Source organism: Cryptosporidium bovis, assembly GCF_009768925.1.
Source record: "Cryptosporidium bovis isolate 45015 chromosome Unknown contig_8, whole genome shotgun sequence".
Lineage (NCBI taxonomy): Eukaryota > Apicomplexa > Conoidasida > Eucoccidiorida > Cryptosporidiidae > Cryptosporidium > Cryptosporidium bovis.
In genome coordinates, this window is record NW_027124998.1 from 384,281 (window position 1) to 406,487 (window position 22,207).

Consider the following 22,207-nt stretch of genomic DNA (forward strand, 5'->3'; position numbering starts at 1 on the left):
TGATTTTTGTGATTTTATGCCATGAGTTAAACGCCAGCAACCAATTCGATTTTTCTTCCCCTTGCTTCATCTGTGTCATTCTCTTCCTCAGTGTAGTAGTCATTTGGATATATTGAAACTGATTTTGTCACATTGCAAGTCTTGTAAATTCCAACAAGCTTATCTGCAACTTCGAACATATGATTTCTAAGAGAGACAACGATAAATTGTGCATTTTTTGTCTTTTCTTTAATAAATGTGGCTATAATGCTTACATTTCTGAAATCTAAAGCAGCATCAACTTCATCCATAAAGTAAAGAGGAGAAGGCCTAAATTGATGCAAAGCAAAAACAAGTGCCAAAGAACTTAGCGTTTTTTCACCCCCAGAAAGGTTGGTTATCGGTCTCCAGCTCTTTTTTGGAGGTCTCACAGAAAATATTATACCGTCTGAAAACGGATCCATACTATCAACAAGTTCTAGTTCTGCGTCACCTCCCAAGGTTATCATTTGGTATATCTCCTTTAATTTCGAGGCTATTACCTTAAATCCTGCCATAAAGTCAGAATACCTGCTTTGTTTTATGTAATCTAACTGTTTCCTACACTCGTCTCTGGCAGATGTCGCTTCTTCTACTTCTTGACTCCTTTTGTTGTGTTGTTGGAGTTGAGAAGAGTATTGTGTAAATATGTCCTGTGATGGTCTAAAATTCTTTGTATTTCCTCTGCCTCCATCACTAACCGAGGGGAATTGTTCACATAAGGCCTGCAATTTCGTCTCTATGGAATCAATCTGGGACTTTATCTTGGAAACATCTTTCCCCCTCAATAAAATTTCATACTCGGAATCAGTTAAATCTTTTTCCATGAGTTTGACCTTTAGATTTTCAAATTCAATGTCTTTGTCATTTTTATCGTTACCTATTTCCTCATCTGCAGAGTTAGCATTTTCTCCTATTTTTTTGTCTGCAACTTGAGTTTCATTATCTCTATCAATTTCAGGTATTGGTGGAATAGATTCAACCTCCTCTCGGATTTTTTGAATCTTTTTTTGGAGCATTTTGAGACAGCCTTGCTCCAAATCTGATACTTTGGCGTTTACATTACTTATCTTGTTTTGAATTTCAACATCACTCAACTCTATTTCTTCTATCCCCTTTTCTATTTCCTCAGATTTTGTTTGAAATGAACTGTATTCACTCATAAACGATTCTAGTTCAGTTTCTAGTTCCTTCTTTCTCTCCATTAACTTTAGTGCCACCTCCTCCATTGAGACAAGCTCAGACTCGGTTTTTTCAATAGATTCTTTTAATGAGGCACATTTTACTTCAAATTGTTCCAAAGATTCTATTGTCTTTAGTTTTTTCTTCTCAGAAAGACTTATATCAATTTGGATCTTATTTATTCCTGCCTCCAAACTATTTAATGTTTTAGTTAACTCTTCAACCTTTTCAACTCTTCTTTTCATCTCTATCCCTCCTATATCTTTCATTACACTTCCCAGTTCCTCAACCTTCTTCTTTTTCAACTCCATTGATTCCTCACACTCTTCTATCTTACCCCTCATTTTAGAAATCTCCGATTCCAACTTTGAAATTGTTCTAGCGTCTGCCTCCCTCATCTCTTCAGTGATCTTTACATCTGACAAGGATTCCTCCAATTCTGATTCTAACGACTTTATCGACTTTTCCAAGGAGGATAATTCAAGTTCTATTTTCTCCAAGGATAGACCCAAGTCACTAATCTCATTTTTCACAAGTGAAATCAACTCCTCCGTATCCTTTAACTCAGCTCTAAGTTTATTTGTTTTCTCCTGGCAACTTGCACACTCTGATTCTAACCTACTTAAATCCTCAGGTGTAGGAACCGAAATTGCAGTCTTCCCCGTATTCCTCTTCATACCCTGCTGTCTGGCTACAACCACAGATGATCCTCCTCCAGTCATTGTCCCACTTGTATCTATAAGTTCACCTCCAAAAGTCACAACTCTCCACCTTTGTTTCCCATTATATGAAACAGTAGTTGCAATTTCAAGATTTTCTACAACCAAAGTATCTCTAACGGCAAAATACCAGGCTATTTTAAACTTGTTTTCTTTTACTTTTATCAAATCGAAAAGTCTCTCTGAGTTTGTTGGGATTTTTAATACTCTATCCATTCCCTGTTTAAGGGAACTTGAAAGTTTATCCAATATTATACATGAAACTCTTCCAATTCCAGAATTTCGAACATATTCAACCACTTCCTGAGCATCCTCCGTAGTTTGAACTACTATGTTCTCCAACTGGGGAGTTGAGGAGTACAGAGCTACCTCATACTTTTCATCAATACAACCTAAATCACCCAATTTTCCGTATATACCACTCTTTTTCTTTGAAGTAAAGTACCCCATCACTAACTCTGCTATTGCTTGTTTTCCACTTTTCTTTTTAGACTCTGAGGCTGTTCTACTGGTACTTATTTGAGATGCATAAATACTTCTTGCCTCTTCCAATTCAGTTTTTTTTGTTCCTAGAACTCTATTACTCTCGTTAAAATCGGCTAAAATCTTTCCAGACTTTTTCACACTTTCCTCCAATATAGACTTTTTTTTTTCTATAGTTTTCAAGGTATCAACTTTATCTTTTTTCAGAGTACATAGCCTTTTTTTTGACTCTTCTAGACGTTTCTTACCCTTATCACCGCCTTCTTCCTGCCGGTCCTGCCTTTGTCTAAGAAGCTCAAGCTCAACTGAGAGCATATCGTGTGACTGTTGTAATTCCAGCAGTTTTTTCTGAAGAGGTGCCAATTCTCGCTCCGCTAAGTCTTTCTTCTTTCTAGTCTCCTCAACTCTATCCTTTAAACTCTTTTGAAGTTCATCAAGTTTTTCTTGTGCACACTCAAGATCTTTGGAAACCTTCGGGACTAGTTTTTGTTTTTCACGAATTTCGTCCTCTAATTTGACAATCTTATTCTCCAACTCAGGTATAAGTTTTTTCTCAAATCCAAAAGAGTCCTCTTGTTTAGCTAATCTTTTTTTTGAGTTCTTTAGGATCGCTCTTAGCTCCTCATCTCTTAGTACTATCTTCTTAAATTCATTCTCATTCTTTTCCAACTCCTTCTCCAAAGATTTAACCTTAGAGCCAACGTCCTTGTTTTCTTTTTCAAGCTCAGCCCTTTCTCGCTCCAATTCTTTTTTCTTCGTAACTAACCCACATTTCGCATCTGTTAATTCAACCAACTCATCCTTCAGCACGTTGACTTGATTCATAGCCACCTTTTTCTCTTCAATGTGAAACAATAATCTTGAAAAGTAAAGCTCTTTTTCCAACGTGAAAAACTCCACAGCTAAATAATAGGGACCTTTTAAACTGTTTAATTCATTCTCGGATATTTTCAATCTACTTAGCTTTTCCTGACGTAACTCATTTAGCTGCTCAAGCTCTAATGAATGCTTCTCAATCTCAGGAACATAACCACTCGTTCCTATTATATCCTCTATGTACTCCAATAAACCATCCTCACTTGAATTTGTGGCCTTCGGTTTCATTTGGGCAATAGATTCAACTTCTCCCTGCAAAATCAAGAATCTATTGTGTTCTAGGTCAGTGCCTTTACTTGTTAATAATTTTGTTACTTCCATATATGAGGATACTTTATTATTTATGTAATATTTAGTTTGATCACTACCAGCCAACACCTCCCTCTTTATCGTTATATCAGAATTAGGAACGGTTTCATATTCATGTTCTTTACCAGTTATATCTACAATTTCTTTAAAGTGGACAGAAACACTGGCTTTTTCATTGTTTGGATATGATTTTGAATTATGAATCAACTCCGATACTTTATTTAATCTCATATGTTTCGCTTTTTTTCCAAAAACAAACAACATCGCATCTATCACATTACTTTTTCCACTCCCATTAGGGCCAACTATAGCCGTAAATGATTTGTGAAATGGACCTATTGTCCTCTTTCCACCATAAGATTTGAAGTTCTCCAACTCTATTTTGTGTATCATTAATCGTGGTTTCCCACATTCTCCCCCAGAAGGAAGGCTACTGCTGACATTTTCAACCTTCTCCATGTAATAAATCACATAACAAAATACTATTTCACTTTTTTAATTCAATAAATTATATACTCTACTTTTAATTCCTACTTATAAATTAGTGCAAACATATTTTGTGGGGAAGTTTCGGCGGTAAACAAGTGCAAATAGCAATAAGGCATTATAAAGTTAGGGATTTTCTTCTGGAAGGAGTGGACTGAAACTTGGCTTATTTTTTCTTTTACAGGATTACTAAGAGAACAATATAAACTAATTAGGTGAACTAACAAAATTATTATAAAGCAGGATAAAATAGTCCGGTTCACAAAGTCCTTGACCTAGTTTTCGTTATTTTTTTAATGGCACAGCTTCGCAACTAATTATTCAGTTTCGTTTTTTCATCACACAAGGTACTTGACGTTGAAGTACGATTTTAAAGTGTATACTTGAAGAAAAACGAAAGTAAACGAGACTAAAAGTTCTAGAACGCTCCAAAAAGCAGCCTTTTTTCTTGAGGATTCGATTACATCCATTTGGTATCTCTTTCTAGTAAGTGAGTATTTTTGCTTTTCAGAGGCCATGACCACTCTCTCATAAAGAATTCTCATAGAATCTAAGAGCCTCTTTGACTCTTGATTGCTCATAACATTGTTTAAATTAGATATATTAGACATGCTTTTGATGCTGAAATTTACTGTTTGTTCAATAGAATTTAGTAAATTTTTGAAACAGAGGGAATATTCGGAATCTTCCTGTGCATTGAAACTGAAATCTCCTGTGTTCTTTATTTTATCGAATATTTTTGTCTCATCCCCAACTATTGAAAGCGAAACTCTTACACTTTCGTATTCTGAATCAACCTCGTATGAACCTAAAATGCGATCACCTTTGTCAGCTTTAAAGAATATGCACTCATTTGATCCGGGAATCAAAATAAGGTATAGGGCTTCAACATTTATTAATGACCTCATGAAAGCAAACGTAATAAGTAATGAGAAAATACTCTTTATATAGCTTTTTCTTCTCATATTTTTAGATAGTTCAACAGTCTTTCATCAACACAATTGACTATTATTTATCAGGTCGACGTTAGAAGTTGAGAACAGTTAACACAAAATAACGGGAAAGTAAAAAATGTGTAAGAAGTGACTTTGCTCTTTGTCAATCTATCCTTTTCACACAAATTATCATGGAGAAAATCAAACGAGCACAATTAGTATTCAAACTCAAACAATTGGTTGGCGCCACCGGCGCTCCGAAAGACAGGCGCTATAAGCTGTGGAATGGGTACTTTAGCTATCTATTACAGTTGGCGGCAATTTAAATATTATATAGGCGTCAAATTCTCGAGACGTAGATCAAGGAGTTAAAGTTTGAGCTTTCGCAAAACACAAGTTAAAAGAAGCCTTTCCGAGATCATTTAGAGGTTTTTATATAGTTAAATAAAATAATAATATAAAGAAATGGTAAGTTCCTCTAGAATTTCATTGTCTCGAGACAATCAATCAAAATCCAATTTCTTAACTTCGTTTTTCTCCAATTCGTAGGTTAACATTCCAAAAGTAAGAAATACTTACTGCAAGGGCTCTGATTGTCGTAAACATACACCTCACAAAGTTTCTCAATATAAGAGAGGAAAAGAATCGTCAACTGCCCAAGGTAGAAGACGTTACGACCGAAAACAGAAAGGTTATGGTGGGCAAACGAAACCAAAGTTAAGGAAGACGGCGAAGACCACAAAAAAGATTGTATTGAGACTGGAGTGTACGAAGTGTAAACAAAGACGTTTCTTAGCGATAAAGAGATGCAAACACTTCCAACTCGGAGCTGACAAGAAGAGGAAAGGAGGTCCTGTATATTAAACTAAATAGTTAGTTTATACTCTACAAAAGAGAGGTGATAGGAAAACATAGGACTTCTAATTGAGTTTATCAGAACTTAAACTTCTAGTTACTAGTAACTAATACTAAGTCCTCTTAACTTTTTTCTTTTAAACTAATTATACTCTCTTTCTTTTGAACCTATCAACGCCCGTGAAGTCCTGGAGAAACTTGATTCTTGAAAGATGGAATGGATATTCGGGAAAGGGATGTCGTGCGCAAGACAAAACACCTCCCGAACTACCATAATCACTGTGACCTTGATCTCTCACCTTATCGATACATTCCAATGAACATTCTGTGCATGATTGTGATGACTGTCTTATGCTTTCAACTCCGGATCAAATAACCAAAAAAAAGGAAAGAATAAGAATAAAAGAAGCCGTGATTAATTAGTAAAATAATGTTTTAGATCTAAATTGTTTGAAAGATGTATCCCTTCTTAGCCTTATACCACCCATTCCCAATTACATTAAGACCAAAGGAATTAATGAATTTATGCGGACTCGAAGAGGCTGGAAGTGTAACTGGGCGTGTAATGTGCATCTGGAGATATTTTCGAGATTATTTAGGAACCAACTGCGGTACCTCCCAACGCAGGGAAGCATTTTTCGTCAAAATTAATGGTCTTTTCATGAGAATTTCGAGAGTTCTTAGTGGATATTCTGTCAGAATGGTCACTACTCGTGGTAGTATTTGAGCTAGAATTATTGTTCAGTATTTCATTAATAAGGTCCTTAGCAATAGTGCATTGTTCTTTGGTGCCTCTGAGTACAACACGATTAGAGTTTCTTGGAATATCAATTGACTCACAACCTGATTTGTTTATTATCTCATTCAAAACACTACCTTTCGAGCCAATTACAAGCCCCATCTTTCCATTTGGAATGTGAACAATTTCCTCAGTTTCATTCGTGGAGTTTTCCAGGGTATTCTTATTAAACTCAATGAACCTCTCTTTAAGTGCTAGAACATCACTTTTGGGTCCAAGAATTGACATACTGCTCCTTTTTTCTCCAGAGATAACCTGAACATTAGGATAATCAGAGGTAATCTTTCTGAGTTTAGAACGTTGGCCACCAGTAAACAGTTTATCAAAGGTACGGTTGCCAATATCAATGACCTCCAAGTAGGCTTCGTTGTTGGTAATATCATCAATCATGGCCACCGCCTTTGCTTTGGCTTCCTCCGAACCCATGATCTCAAGTACAACACTCTTGTTATCTTGCCTTTTTTGAGTAGATATCACAACTGATGTTAATTTTTCAATCTCCTCTCTCCTTGCGTGATTTAATACTCTAAGTTGTTCTTTATTGATGGTCTTGGTAATTGATACATATTGTGCTCTCTCGAAGAGATCTAAAAGAACAGGCTTAGCCCTCTTTATCTCTGCAGCCGGCCCGACCAAAACTACTGAAGATCCAATTCTTATAACACCCATTTTATTGGAGTCTCTGAGTCTCGAAAATTCTTCAATAACGTTTCTCGAGACTTTCAGATTGCCTTGGTCCTCTTGTGTGGAGGAATCCTTCCCTTGTGGACTGAAGAGTCTCCTAATAACTCTGTTATCAACATTAATGCTCTCAACAACAAATGTCTTAATTAACTTCGTAAGTTTTCCTTTTGCTGCCTCGCAATTATCAGGCTTTCCAAATATCAGTATCTTGCTATCTGGTTGGGACTCAGAAATAGAACTCAAGTTTACAATCTCTCTTGATTTGCTACCAAATTGGATTCGAATACTTGTTTCTGTCTCCTTCTCTATTGTCCTAACCGTTGGGAGGAAGTTGAACTGCAATGCCTTTGCGATAATTAATGACAGAGATATTGAGACGGTATTATTGGAAATACCAGAGTTGTTGTTTATAATCTCAATTACTTTTTTTGTAGAATCCGGGGAACCGGATACCGAAATGGAATTATCTGTTCTAGATATTATCACAGAGAGCTCTTCCTGTAGTGACCTTAAATTTATACTTGAGTTCATAGAGTATAGTTTTTTGATTACTCTTGGATCGAGATTTACAGTCTCGTGTGAACTCAAATCTAATCGCTTAATGCTATTCCAACAGTCGTCTATATCCTGAGGTCTACCCGTAATTTGAATCGAATTTCCTGCTCCCTTCTCAACCAAGGCTCCGTATTTCTTTTCCAAACTCTTTGCCATTTTTACTCCCGAACCAAATAAAGCGTCCATCAAATTTCCTCTATTATTTGGAAGCTCAAAATTTCTGGATTCAATTGACTCGCAATCTATTGTATTATCATGCTTCAAATTCCTGACTTTATTAACTAAACGTTTTTGCTTATTATTATCTTGAGCCACTTGAAGAAGAGATTTATTGACTTCCATCTTCCTCTCTATTTTTGATCTGAGTTCATTGCATTGGTTTTGGAAGTTCTTATAATTTTCGTATAAAGAAGCAACCACCAACAACTCCTTCAAATGAGTTTGGAACTCCTTGTCAAACTCCTCTTCTTGTTGTTTTGACGCGATCTCAAAGTCTTTAAGTTGTTCACAAATGGTGGAAACGGTTAAGTGCTTCGGAGGCTTCTTTAAATTGGACGACTCCTCCGAGAGTATCAATGTTATATCACTCAGTATCTCCCTCATCACTCTATCCTGCTCTCCCTTTCTACTTAGTACCTCTTCTATTGGAAGTGTTGAGAGATCAACTAATGATCTTAAGCGAGAGTTTGTTTTTGAAAGAAAATCTGATCTTTTCTTTGACTGTGGATCCTCAGGCAACATTTCCTCAATTTCTTTTTTCGTAAGGGGTTTCCTTGCTACACTCTTACCTTCTACTCCCTGCCTCGATTTATCAGTTTCTATGTTCTTCTTCTTGAGCCTCCTTTTAAGGTTCTTCTTTTGAGTTACTGAAAGACCTGAGAAATCAACCACATTCTGAGTCTCAACTACTTCCATCTTTTGTGGCTCTATTACATCTATCTTCTCTTTATCCTTCAATTCTGTTCCTGCGCGATTGTTAAATGTTTTCTGCTTCCCCTTCCCCGAGGAATTCTTATTTTGGTTTGGTCTCTTTTTCGCCATTTTGTATATTTGTTACTATCTCTATATATCTAATGAATTGAAAGTTATATACAAGGTTTAATAATTTCAACTTTAAAGTATGTCCTTCGGGACGTTATTTTCTTCCTCTTAATCTCTTCAATTGAGCAACTTTATAGCCAATTTATAAATTCTATTACTAGACTACAAATATGTATTTGTGTTATTTATTTATCTACTATATGATTTGATGCCGTTGCACCTAACTAGAGGTTAAGTCTATATATATTTCTTTATTTAATAGTTCACCTTTGTATCTTCTTTTGGCTATTCTATATTTACGGTTCTATATACATTATATATATATGTACACTCCGTCCTGTATCTTCGTAGTTTTTCAGTTCTATCCTCTAACTCCACTCACCTCTCTATCTTTGTTTCAGAAAATAATTTAAAGAAAGTCTACGACTTTTCCAGTCAAATCTACTACTGTTTACCTCTATCACTTTTTTAACCCCTCAGTCCTATTTGAGCTCACAAAAAGTCGTGTAAGCGCAAAATGTAGAAACTATAAGCTTATTTACAGTAGTATCCCTAATTTGTGTCTACTTATTCGAGCTAGTCAAACTAATTTTTAAATGTATCTTAAGTGGGGTCATGTTTTGGCGGTCCACTTATATGTGTCCATTTGTTTTCCTTAATATTTGCACTAAAATATCAAATACCAGTGTGAGACAAAAAAAAAATCTTATATCCCGCCTTCTAAATCCTCTAATTTCCGTATTTTAGTAAACAATTAATTCATTAATTGGTTTGTTGATATATTTGCTGTTATAGGTGTACTTGATATTAAATTTGTTTTTACTGCACGATAGGTCTCTGTTATTGCAAACATACATGATTATTCCTCTGTATGTGCGTCTTCCTCTCTCACTTGCTCCGCAACCTCCGCATAGTTTTCAGAACCTCAGTTTGTATCCTCGTTTTTTTTGCTAAATTCCTTTCTTTTTTCTAACTCTCCCGTTTTTATAGAGGGTTCCCCCTGTAAACATATGTGCAATCCCTCACTGAGAATGGTTATCGGAGGGAAACAGTGCGCTGCTTAGGATTTTTTGCTCCATCTCAACTACCTTATTTGATGGCAGTTTTGTATTGTATCGAAATAGGAAATATGTTTGGTTTCATTTCTTCCGCAATTTCGAAAATAGGAACTAAAATAGGTAATATAGGTATTATTAAAAGTTTTAGTAACGAGGATAAGAATGTGGAAAAGAAGAGAATAGTTTTCCTAGGAGGAGGATGGGGATTTATAACCATATCTTCTAAACTTGATTTATTTTCGAATGATGTGTGTGTTATAGAACAGAACGACTCTTATAACTTCACGCCATTGATTACTCAGATAGTTTCGAATAGAATTCCGAAAGAAGTTTGCGAGATACCATTTTCGGAGTTGACCGATAAGGGTAGGAAGGGGAAAATAAGACATATCAAGGGAAGAGCTGTTGGAGTTGACAAACACAAAAAAGAAGTAATTTATCTAGATTTGGTAGATGGTGATGTGGCTCTAGAAAAAAGATTGCCTTATGACTATCTCGTTTTCAATATTGGAAATGATAACTGCGACTACGTTCCAGGAGTGAAAGAGAATGCACTATTCATAAAAACAGTTTCAGACGCTCTTAAATTGAGAGAAGTAGTTATTGGAAATATCAAAGATGTGACAAAAAGATGGAATTCAATGAGTGAAGAAGAAAAGAAAGCAAGACTCACATTTGTAGTTTCTGGTGGAGGGCCAACTGGAGTTGAATTATCCGGTGCATTTTCTGAGATAGTACGTGATTTCACCTCGAGGAAGGAATTCAAACACTTATTACCCTTAATATCAATTATTATTTTACAGAAAGCAGATAGGCTCATACCGTGTATGGATGAAAAAGCATCAGAGTATGTTAAAAGTATACTTGAAACAAAGGCCAATGTCAAAGTTATGCTTGAAACAGAACTTATAAATGCTTCTAAGACTGATGTCACAATAAAGAGAGGAAACAATGAAGAGACCATTCCATATGGTTTGTTTGTTTGGGCTTCTGGAGCTTCTCCGTGCCCTTTAACAATACAAATATGTGAGAATATCCAAGAGCAAAGAGACAAAATCGTTGGTGGGAAGGCAAAAGCAATTCTAGTAAATGAAAGGCTCCAGGTATACGGAATTCCAGATGCCTTTTCCTTGGGGGATTGCACATTGATTGTTCCTACTAAGCTTTCTGACAAGCTTGAGGAAATATATAGCAGAGCATTGGAGTCCTCTAAAAAACCAAGTGTCTCATTTCTCGAAAACGACAAATTGTTGAACAATGATTTTCCACAATTAGTAAATATATCAGAAATTGAAGACTTAAATAAAGATAGAGTGTTGAGTAAAGAAGAATTTAAGAGTCTTCTGGAGAGGTTGGATATTATGTACCAATCGCCTCCTCCTGCATCGCAAACTGCCTCTCAACAAGGTGAATATTTATCGAATATTTTGAATAATTGCTCTCTTGGGGGCAATAACAAAAGGTTTCCTGTATTTAAATATAGGTGGTTTGGAATGTTCAGTTATATATATAATGATTACATTATTATTTATAATCCAAAATTTACTATGTCAGGAGGTTATCACACCATTCTCTTTTGGAGATTCCTTTATGCTTTGTTGGTTCCATCTCTTAACTCTAAACTAGCTCTTGCAGGTGCATGGACAACCAAACTTTTATCACCTTTTGGATTTGGAAGAGATGAAGCCATTTATTTAATTAATTAATAGAAAGTAGCCAATAGACGACCTCTAGCTTTCCCACTCTCCGAGTTTCTATTTTCTTTATAATTAATTTTCTATTTAAATAATATTACAGTACTCTTTTTGTGTTGATGAATTTCCATTGTTTGCGGGTATAGGTGTTTGATTACAATTTCATTGTTTCTAGAGAATTAGATAAACGGCGAAACTCTAAATAGCATGGGGAGAGGTGCAGTGAAATCAAAGTTATGTGTTCTAATTATAAGCAAAATTATGTAAACGAAAACAAAATGGTCCCTTGTTTAACTAACAGCTCTATACTGGAAGTACTGTTAAACAGCCTCAAAACAACCTATCACATCTAGACAAACAGACTCTTCGGTGGATCTGCAGGCGATTTTAACCAAACAACCAAGTTCAGAATTGTTGACGATAATAGCAGTGCAAAGAAAGGGAGTTGTTGAGAAATAGGTACCAGAGAAAAGGAGTGTGTGGTTAGTAGCCTCTGGAGCAACCTTTTCTGATCCATCACAAGGAGCTGCATTTACGAGAGAAAGAAGCCCGTTTACTGCAGCGGGAATTGTTTTGTAAGAAAAAGAGAATTTGGCAATATGCTCAACTCCATTAGTCTCAAGAATGCTCCAAGTATTTCTAAATTCACCATGCCTCATTATGTTCGGAAGAATGCAATCACTATGTGAAATTGTAAGAGGGTCTATAGTAAAAACGTCATTATACCCTATTTGATCATCTTCATCACAGTAAATATAGTCCAATCTACATGGAATAACATTTGATGTACTTGGAAAACGACTTTCTGTTATATTTTCAATTAATACAATAATAAAATCTGTCTGCGAAGGTTCAAGTATTTGTATTGGAATACTACCTAATATGGAGAATCCATTAATATCCGAACCAAATTCTATCTTGATCTCCTTCAAAGTTGCATTATTAAGGGTATTTGAAACTTGAAATTCAAGAGCAACATACTTCCCTTCCTCGAAAAAGTGTTTCCTAACATTGACCAAGTATTCAGACTCATTCTCTGTAAGTGGAATGCAAGTAGATGCAAACAAGTGTTTGCCGATTTTTTCAATGGGAACAATACTTGAGATCCTCTCAAAAATAGTTGATAGTGAAGACTTGATTCTCATATCACCAAAATCTGTTGCAACTAAAGAGGAAGCCTCAAAGGCAGAAGCCATTTGGTTTCCTCCTACTCCTGCCATTGATGCAGTGCCAAACCTAGAAAGATTTTCCATAGATTGGGAGTTAGAGTCAACTCTAAATGTTGAATTATACTTTGTACAGGATTCAGGTGCAATTAGTGGCAAGTTATCCAAATCAACAAATCTCCCTGGATCATTTTGAACAACTTCCTTAAGATATATATGCAATCCATTTATTTTATCCAAATCTTTGGTCAAGATGCTTTCATCAAAAAACAGGTCTGGAGATGAGACAGTATCTTGATAATCGTCATCTCCGGAAGAATCGGCATTCGTTGACCTTCCATCAATAATTTTCGAATAAATGTTCGTTCTATCCCTAACTTCGTCGTCGTTATCTACAGAACAGACATGAAGGAGTGTCTTTATGTCTCCTTTTATGTCTTCACAACTTAGAGCAATCCTCGCAAGGGCGTCAATGCTTGCAGCTCTGACAGCAGAACTTTCAAGTATAAGTCTATTGTATATATATCTGACATATCTAGATGGGTTATTGGCCTTTGGAATGTTTTTACCTAAAAATCCAAGGATTCTTATAATTATCACGGGATATTCGCAATCTTCAATTGTTTCGCAAATGTGATATAGAATGTTCTCTAATATGCTCGGAATTTCGTCAGAAATTTCAAATAAAGTGTCTATAACATATGATTTAAATTCCAAACTTCCTTCTTCTCTGAGATTTGTGGAAAGGAAAGATAGTATACTTTTATGCCTATTTGGATATTTTAAAATGAGATTTTTCGACGCTTTTACAATATCTTTCTTTCCACCGTCACTTATATCACTTATAAATGTTGGTATTTGTTTGACGAGCTTGTCTAAATTGTTTTCCTGAGCTACTTTAAGTAGAATAGTCAAAACCAATGTAGCAACAACTCTATTTGAATCGTTTAATAGAGGTTCGAGTTCGTGTTGACACTTAAAAACTATATTAGGATTTACATCTGCCAGTGTATTTAATATTCTAACAGCTGAAAATCTTGCGACAGGCGTGGTAGAATTTAAGAGCATCTGGAGAGAATTAGTTATTTGGTTGGTGTCTATAAAACCAATGGCTCTTTGATCTTGCTGTTCATGGAGGTACTTCATGATATCAGTTGCACCAATTGCAGCTTCTAGTAAAACAATCTCATTTCTGCTCCTAAGCATAGTGTGAAATCCATCTATTATCCAAGTTAAGTCTTCAGACAATTCTTGATTTTTCATTAACATAAACAAATTCTTCATCTGTCTTAACATCAAACATTCGCTATATGAAGATTTTATTGGAAGTTTACAAAGCATTTCAGTTATTTTTTGTATCGCTAAGCGATCATTATTTCTTAATTCTAATAAAAGTATGATTGCATGATACTGAACCATACCGTCCCTACCCTGTATACACTCACTGATCTCATTTAACCATCTTCTTGGAATATCTGCATGACCCCTTAAGGCCAAATTGTAACCGCAAATCAAAGCACTGCTAGCAACAAACGAATTTTTATCTACTATCGCTGATTTCAAATACCTTTCTATTTGACCAATCATCGTCCCATCTGCCATTTTACTTATCACTCTTAGAGAATTTGCTCTATAGCAGTCATTATTACTATTCATATCTTTTATTAAGGAACTTATAACCACAAAGGCTTCACTTTCGCTTACTTTTAAACTTTTTATTGCCAAATAAACCAACCTCCTTAGTTCCTGGTTATTTGACTGAAACAACCTTGTTATTCCAAAAAAAAGGTCCGACCACTCTTGATCGGTTAGCTTCTCACCACAGTTTATCATATTTAGTATCTTTGTTAAAACATCGCAACATTTTTTGGAATTAAGTGGTGCTTCACTAAAGCATCTTGTTTCCTGCAAAATAGAACTTTTGTCTCCCGAAAACGGGTTCAGTACAACTCCTTTATCGTCACTCTTTAGGTCCATCTCCTTTTTACCTTCCCTTCTCCGTCAAAAGGTTAATATCACTATTAGTATCAGAATTTCCTTATTCGAGACGTTATTAGGACAAAACTCTCCACCGCATCAATTTATTTTGTGTTACTTACCTATTAATTTATTTTTTCCCCTTGAATCTGTATTTAATTTTCTTCCAACTTCCCCCTCTATTCTATAACTCACAATTATTATATATTGCCACTAATACGATGCCTCCAATTTAATTACACTACTTTACCGCCATAAATCTTTTTTCATTGTACACTAAAATTATAATAGTTAATATTTGTGATTTTTATATATTTTTATCTTTAGTTTTGACTTCCTTTTTCTTTTACTGGCAGAATATAAGCTAATTATATATTTTTCCAGAAACACACACCATTTACCTTCTATGTACACTAATTGATTAAAATCTCTTCCTCATTTACATTTTCTGTACCAACACGATCTTAATGGAAAAAAAAACCTTTAGTTTGAAAATTACTTTAATGAATGAATTAAAGATATTGCCTTTAAAGTGATGCTTTCTATTTTGGCTCTTGACTCTCCTAGATATATATTCTTTATTTACATTAATAGATTAATATAAAAAATGAGTGTTTGCCGCCAAAGCCCACATTTCTTAGAGTGTTGGTTACCTGTTTAATTATGGAGGTAGTTAAAAATAGGTTAGAAGGGGAATATGAATTGGGAGTCAGGAAGATTGTCAGAGTTTATTAATGCGAGAAATTCTTTGAGGAGTCGTGTTTTTTCAAATTTTGAGTGGGATATTGACCACTTGCTTGTGAACGAAACAGTAAGTTTAAGAGTATAAAGGGTGGGGTTACAATAAAATAATAGGATTTGGAATAAGTAATAGTTCCGTAGTCACTAAAACTCTGTTGTTATTTTAATAAATATTCCATACTTCCTATTTATACACTCTATCGACGATATTTGTGTTATCTAACTGTTCGCGTTAACATAAATAACGCAGCTTCTCCCCTGTGTAATGGTTTCAAACCAAAAGGAATGCGCATTTATGAATAATGAGACCAGAATTAAAGATATAAACGATGTAAGTAAGCATTAAATCAATTAAATTAGGCAGTGTTATTTTAAAGCGAATAAATTGTACGTGTATTAAACTGTTAACTTAGATTTTGGCAGGTGAAAAACTAAAACTACCTACTTGGCTCGCTAGAGAGTTGCAACATAGGGGATTTATTGAGATAAATACTCCAGATTTTTTATCTTCCAAAATGTCAAATGCATTAAAGACAGATCCTTACAGTATAGATTTGAATGTAGTTACTCCTTATTTTTTCCAGATCAGTGTTATATTATCAAATATTTTCCAGGACGACTCTTTTCTCGGTATATTACTTGAGTCATTTAGAAATCGCCTGGAGAAATTATATCTCATTACACTTTGCCTCCAAACTCCAAATTCCATTGGCTACTCGAAACTAAATAACGATCACACGAGAGCATTCCTAAAATCACTCACATGTATTGAAAAGAAAATATTGGAAAATTCTTCAATAAGATACTTACAGTGTTATAATAGCTATTTCTGTAAAAGGAAGGTTTTAGAATAAGTGGATTTATACAAGATAATAGTATAACGAACAAATAAAAAAATTAATCTAATTTATCTTGGCGTCACGTTAATTTTGTACTTCATGAGGCAAAAAGTGACAAATGTGAATTTAAAAGAACGAATTCTAACGTCTTTTTCTGGATCTCTGGTCATCACCCCGTCTTCTATCGGATTCATCATTGTCTCTTCCTCTTTTCCTATCCTCTCTAATTGCTTGCTTCTCCAACTCGTCCCAACTCAATCCCTCTTCTTCGTCACTCGAAAGTTCTTTAAATGAGTCGTCTGAACTCTCTTCTTCCAAATCAGAGAGATCTTCATCATCATCATCATCTTCGTCATCGTCTTCATCCTCGTCACCCTCTGAATACTCCTCATCTTCGTCATCATCATCCTCATCACTCCCATCCTCCCCATCCTCACTTTCTTCACCCAAGAACCCATTGAATCCACCATTTTGAACAAAATCATCAATGTCACCTAGAATGGTTTTTAAGACGGCATTCCAATTCAAATTCTGCCTTCCTTCATAATAAACTATCTCCATCTCATTTAACCAGCGTTTAATTAAATCCAAATATTCCATGGGTATTGAATCAACTCTTTTTACAGGTTTTGTGTAGTCTTTGGGAACAAAAATCATATCAAAGTTTCTTAGGCCCTGTTCCACTCTTTCGAATGAAACAACTTCAATTTCATCCAAGCTCAGAATGAAGGGAGGAAACTCCAGCAAATGAACAAGACAAGAGGCTGTTGGGAATAATTGCACATTAGAAACACCAGCTCTTCCAGGAACACCATAGAAACCAAGATCCCTATATGGAATTTCAGCCTCAAAACTGTCCTTGCTAAGCTCCTCAATCCCATGTATAAACTTCTTATATTCCATGTTATATCTTTTCTTCGTTTCCCTTTCTCTTTGTTCTTCAAGAATCTCGTCTGGATCATAGACATTTCTGCCTCTTCTTTGCTCTAAATCGTCTATTTGATTTCCAACCTCAGAGTAAAACTGAACATCTTGAGTCTTCTTTTTTCCTATCCAAATCGAATGTTTTAAATGAAGATGGAAAATAACCAATAAATCGTTTTCAACTGGTTGGAAAATGGCGTGTTTTATACTCGAGTATAAAATGTCTATTGTTTCACCTTTAGAAGAACTAAATCTAAACCCGTTATTATGTGCTTCCAAAATACCATGTTGCCTTCTTCCCTGACCAATTGTTGGTCTTATACCTACATCTTTTAGCATTACTCTCTGCTTGGTTCTATTAAAGTCCAAAGGTTTTTGATTTTTAATTAAGTCCTGTTCAGCTGTCTCCTCCTCTAAAGTCCCCTTTTGTTTATATCTCTTTATTAATTCCTTAATGCTTCTAAAAACTGAATTCATTGTTTTACCATCTTCAGAACGCAACATTAACTCCTTGATGAAAACTGGGGAGGAGAATGTACTTGGCATCTGTTCCAGGGATATCCCCGTTGGAAGAACAAAGTTAATGCGCAAAATAAATACCTTTTTACCTTCCTCTTGAGTACACACAACATTTTTCAATAATCTCACATGAAATGGTACCAAGACGCCATATATTGGGACAAGAATGCTCTCTTTTGCGGAATCTACAAATATCCTATTTAAATTTCTATCTCTTGGGTATTCTTTTGTTGATTTATAGCTCGGATTTTTTGAATTAAAAAAATCTTCTTCACTGTCTGATATGTCACCTTGTTCATTCTTCTCTTCTTTTTTTCCACCAAACCTTTTTTGCAATTCCAATAGTTTCTTTTTTCTCAACTCCTTCTGTCTATTTTCTATTAGTTTCATCTCATCCGAGTGTTCAGAGTTGTTCACTCTTCTCGTTGTTCTTCTAAGTCTATCTTCAATGATTAATTCCTCTTTTGGCCCTTTCCTCTCCTTTTTGACGGAGCTTTTGCCATCCATTTTATCATCTTCGCTATCATAGTCCTCACTTTCATCTTCGCTGCTATATTCTTTTTCACTTTCAGATTTACTTGGCTCTTTTACCGTTGGTTTCTTTTCTACTTCATCTTTTTTCTTTTTATTCACAGTAGCCTTTTCCTTCTCATCATTCTCATCATCCAGTTCATATGAAACATGCTCCAACTTTTTGCTACATCCCTGAGTAAGCACCTCAACCTTTCCTTCAGGAGAAAGATAAACCGTGTCGCATATCCAAATTGCATATTTCCTCCCATTGCATTCTAAATTGTTAAAGCCTATAGATAAGTTTAAAGTCATTCCTTTTTGAACCAACATTTTTGGGGATGATTTTGAACTTATAATCGAAGAAGAATCCCTAAATTCTATTCCAATGCAATGACCCATTATCTTAACAAATTTCTGTGCTAAATCCTCCCCCTTGTCTTTGACTATTTTTTGGTAAATATTTGTGTACAAGTCAAGAAAAGAAACACCTTCCTTTAACATGGAAATAAAAGTATCCATTAACTCAATACAGTATTTATATATGATTCTTTGCTCTTCTGTTGAATTTAAAAAGTATGTTCTGGTTATGTTGGCACAATACTCTCTGTATTTAGATCCAATACTCAATAAAATACAACCAGAATTTAAACACAAGTTTTCTCCAGAATTTTCAACTGCTTTTAGTTCGAAGCTTGACCCACTTTGTACAAGTGAGTACACAAGATCAATATCTTCAGGGTCCAAGTTAAACTTCGTTTCCCACAATTTATGCATTGACTTATCGTCTAGTGCATCCTCCACCCTTTTCCCAATACTTTTGTGAGTTTCTTTCAACTCCTTGTCCAAAATAGTCTCTATTCTCTGTAATAAAATCCCCTTCAACATCTGAACCGAAAGAATTGAAGCTTTTCTACAGAGTTCCAGTTCAACCTTGTCTTTGTAACACAAAACGTAGTCTATTGCACCATCTATCATTGACGAGCCAAATTTAACAGAAGGGATCTCACTTGAAAAGTACTCCTCACACTGGGATGCAAATTGCCCATCTTGTTTGCCAGATTTCTCCACTCGTCCCATTAATGAAACATCTTCCAGTAAATTGTCAAATAAACTCTTGCTTGCGTCAACTGTCTCTTTAAAGTCTCCCTTTCTCTCAATTAATGTTACCTTAATGTCTGAAATATTTTTTGACATCCAATCAACAATTTGCTGAAGAATCATAACTTTTTTTTGACTTGTTACAATAACCATTTGTTTTTTTCGTGCCAAAAGAATTAGGGTATCAGAAAACTCAAATCCAAAAAACCAGTAGTGGAGAGTCATACTTTTGTAGATAACACCATCCTCTCTAGACGACCCTTTTCCGCATAAAATATATATTAAGTTAACATCTCTCAAACTCTTGAATACTGCTTTGTTGTCGTACTCTGAATTCTCATCCAACCATATTGAATAAAGAAATTGGAGTCTTCTTCCAAAAGATTCTGCATCTAGCTTGATCCGATCCTTCCCCATAATTTATTATTTTACTGGAAAAAAACTGCTTATTCTCTCTTCCCCTTATTTTACTTTCCAATCTCTTTTGCCCTTGTTTCCTTTTACTTTTATTCCCCACTAATTTAAATATACATAGCGGTTTTTTTTTAAAACGGCAAACTTAAATGTTACCAATGCTTGAAACAAATATTTATGTTTTCTACTAATTTTTAATTTAAAGGTGCAAACATAAAGGCAAATAGGTCTTCTACATACAATTTATTAGACGAATTTACCTTTGTTTTCTACTTTTAATTCAAAAGGGTACCTAAAGATTGCATGTAATTTACTACAGAACTTTTTTACAACACCGGTATTTAAGTTTATATTGTCTCAAAAATCGAAATGAAAATAAGAATGCATGGCATAGAAAAAGTAATTATAACTACAATTCTATTTGGTTTAACACTAACAAAAAAGAGAAAAAATAAAATAGGCTACTAAACCATCATCTATATTGTTATGAATAGTTACCAATATAATTTTTATTTCTATTTGGCAAATTTAATTCTAGTAGAGTTTTTGTTTACATTTTCGTTCAATAAGTGCAATTTCTGGAATTGTTCAAGTTGCATTCTAATGGTATCTTTGTGTAGTTCTCCAATGTTCTTGTCATTTGCCAGATGATCTAATTCACTGTTATTTACTTGTAAGTTAATGACTCTATCCTTCAAGGTTGGCTGAGGGGGAGATAGATTCTGATCCTTCTTTACCAAATTTTCTGCTATTGATTGCAATGTCTTGCTGTCTGGATCTATAGTTTTAAGTATCTCAATCAAATCTTCGTGGCTTCTACCTTTAGTTAACTCAGGTTTCGGCCATTGAGCTCTAATTGTTTCTTCATGTACTAAGTTATTGTACTTCTTTTCTGACATTTCCAACGACTTTTTTGTCTCTTGTAATTGATACTCGAATCCAGCAACCTTTCTTTCTAATTCTTGTTTCTCTCTCTCAAGCTTTTTGTACATTGGAGATGAGGTTTGAGCTTGAACTGAATTGTTATCCTCAATGTTTGTAGAGAGAACGATAATTCTTTCTCTAAGCATTTTAATTTGTTCATTTGATTCTCGCAGTCTCTCTGATAAATGTTTATTGTCATTTTCTACGACATTTGCAATATTTTTGGCAGAATCAAATTCCGAGCATTTATTTTTGTACACGGAATCGAACTTTTCAAGTTGGTTTCCTATTTCAAAAAGAGACTTTTGCATTTCATTGATAAACATTAATGCAGATTTATCATTGCTATATGCTGTTGAAAGAAGTTCAATTTTCCCAAAAACAGAATTTATCGAGTTAACTATGTTATTCACAAATTCTGTGTCTGTATTTATAAGTATTCTTTCCTTGCCAGAGAAGGATGAGTATTTTACATCTCCTATCTTTTGATGTATTGTACAAAGTTGTCTTGTTAAAGCTGCAATTAATTGCGATTCACTTTTTGGATCATTCATTTTTGATATATATTCATGTACTGCTTCTCCAAGTTCAAAAAGGTGTTTTCTAAGTTCCCTATTATCTCTCTCTAATTCATTGCTATTTCCATTTCCTCCTATATCACCAAAGTGTTGAACATTCTCTCTAACTTTATTTGAGAAACTATAATTCGAATCATGCGAATTTGGAAAATCGGGGGTCATTGTTCCAATATCTGGGCCACAAAAAGAGATTGACGTTCCAGGAGTTGCACCTGATTGTCCTTTATTATTTTGGTTGTTCAAGTTCTGCCCTTGTGATTGCGCACCACATGTTCCAATCCATGGTATAAACGAATTTATTAGTTTTGAGCCAAAACCAGACCTATTTTGGTCTCTTTCTGGAGAATCAATATTTGATCCCGGAATGGGCATTCCCTGTTGATTTGGTTTTTGTTGTGGTCCCAGTATTTGTTGCCCTTGGACCCCATGTACCCCTTGTCCCTGTGTTTCCCCATTCGTACCAAATCCACCATTTTGACTTGTAAAGTTTGATACAATAAACTCCTGAGTAGGAGTTAAGTGATTTAAATTTTGAATTGTATTCATTCCGTGAATTGGGACTGAAACGTGTCTTGGAAAAGGTGATGGACGAATACTAGGAAACAAATTAGCTGATTTTTGCGGGGAATGTGGTGTACTATAGACACCCATCCTAGGTATCATATTCTGGAATCCCTGTATATTTGTATTTGGTTTAATTGGAATCCCACCCGCAATAGAGTTCTGGTTTACATTCCATTGTTGTGGATTCCCATTCAACTGATGCATCTCTCAACTTAAATTAATCTAAATGTTGTTTTTTATTTATTTTCCTTGGTTT

General features: G+C 34.9%; 9 protein-coding genes across 9 annotated transcripts; 3 read left to right on the top strand and 6 right to left on the bottom strand.

Moving 5' to 3' along the window:
• Window positions 1-26: 26 nt before the first annotated feature.
• On the bottom strand, window positions 27-4,046 carry FG379_003392 (SMC4 SMC4; the record flags this gene model as incomplete). Its single annotated transcript, XM_067329021.1, has 1 exon — window positions 27-4,046. One exon carries the CDS (start codon window positions 4,044-4,046, stop codon window positions 27-29), a length of 4,020 nt encoding a protein of 1,339 aa, XP_067185198.1.
• A 365-nt stretch (window positions 4,047-4,411) lies between these two features.
• Window positions 4,412-5,038, bottom strand: FG379_003393 (uncharacterized protein; the record flags this gene model as incomplete). The annotated part of the gene is made up of 1 exon (XM_067329022.1): window positions 4,412-5,038. One exon carries the CDS (start codon window positions 5,036-5,038, stop codon window positions 4,412-4,414), a length of 627 nt encoding a protein of 208 aa, XP_067185199.1.
• A 435-nt stretch (window positions 5,039-5,473) lies between these two features.
• FG379_003394 (60S ribosomal L44) lies at window positions 5,474-5,872 on the top strand (the record flags this gene model as incomplete). Its single annotated transcript, XM_067329023.1, has 2 exons — window positions 5,474-5,476; window positions 5,558-5,872. 2 exons carry the CDS (start codon window positions 5,474-5,476, stop codon window positions 5,870-5,872), a joined length of 318 nt encoding a protein of 105 aa, XP_067185200.1.
• A 586-nt stretch (window positions 5,873-6,458) lies between these two features.
• FG379_003396 (KH domain) lies at window positions 6,459-8,942 on the bottom strand (the record flags this gene model as incomplete). Its single annotated transcript, XM_067329025.1, has 1 exon — window positions 6,459-8,942. The coding sequence occupies one exon, from the start codon at window positions 8,940-8,942 to the stop codon at window positions 6,459-6,461; it is 2,484 nt and encodes an 827-aa protein (XP_067185202.1).
• Window positions 8,943-10,038: 1,096 nt separating this feature from the next.
• On the top strand, window positions 10,039-11,706 carry FG379_003397 (mitochondrial NADH dehydrogenase; the record flags this gene model as incomplete). The annotated part of the gene is made up of 1 exon (XM_067329026.1): window positions 10,039-11,706. The coding sequence occupies one exon, from the start codon at window positions 10,039-10,041 to the stop codon at window positions 11,704-11,706; it is 1,668 nt and encodes a 555-aa protein (XP_067185203.1).
• Window positions 11,707-12,014: 308 nt separating this feature from the next.
• FG379_003398 (coatomer SEC21 gamma subunit like (beta adaptin)) lies at window positions 12,015-14,837 on the bottom strand (the record flags this gene model as incomplete). Its single annotated transcript, XM_067329027.1, has 1 exon — window positions 12,015-14,837. One exon carries the CDS (start codon window positions 14,835-14,837, stop codon window positions 12,015-12,017), a length of 2,823 nt encoding a protein of 940 aa, XP_067185204.1.
• Window positions 14,838-15,843: 1,006 nt separating this feature from the next.
• Window positions 15,844-16,432, top strand: FG379_003399 (uncharacterized protein; the record flags this gene model as incomplete). The annotated part of the gene is made up of 2 exons (XM_067329028.1): window positions 15,844-15,909; window positions 15,992-16,432. The coding sequence occupies 2 exons, from the start codon at window positions 15,844-15,846 to the stop codon at window positions 16,430-16,432; spliced, it is 507 nt and encodes a 168-aa protein (XP_067185205.1).
• Window positions 16,433-16,558: 126 nt separating this feature from the next.
• On the bottom strand, window positions 16,559-19,888 carry FG379_003400 (CDC68 like aminopeptidase family chromatinic (possible inactive enzyme); the record flags this gene model as incomplete). Its single annotated transcript, XM_067329029.1, has 1 exon — window positions 16,559-19,888. One exon carries the CDS (start codon window positions 19,886-19,888, stop codon window positions 16,559-16,561), a length of 3,330 nt encoding a protein of 1,109 aa, XP_067185206.1.
• Window positions 19,889-20,400: 512 nt separating this feature from the next.
• On the bottom strand, window positions 20,401-22,155 carry FG379_003401 (coiled coil; the record flags this gene model as incomplete). Its single annotated transcript, XM_067329030.1, has 1 exon — window positions 20,401-22,155. The coding sequence occupies one exon, from the start codon at window positions 22,153-22,155 to the stop codon at window positions 20,401-20,403; it is 1,755 nt and encodes a 584-aa protein (XP_067185207.1).
• Window positions 22,156-22,207: the final 52 nt, after the last annotated feature.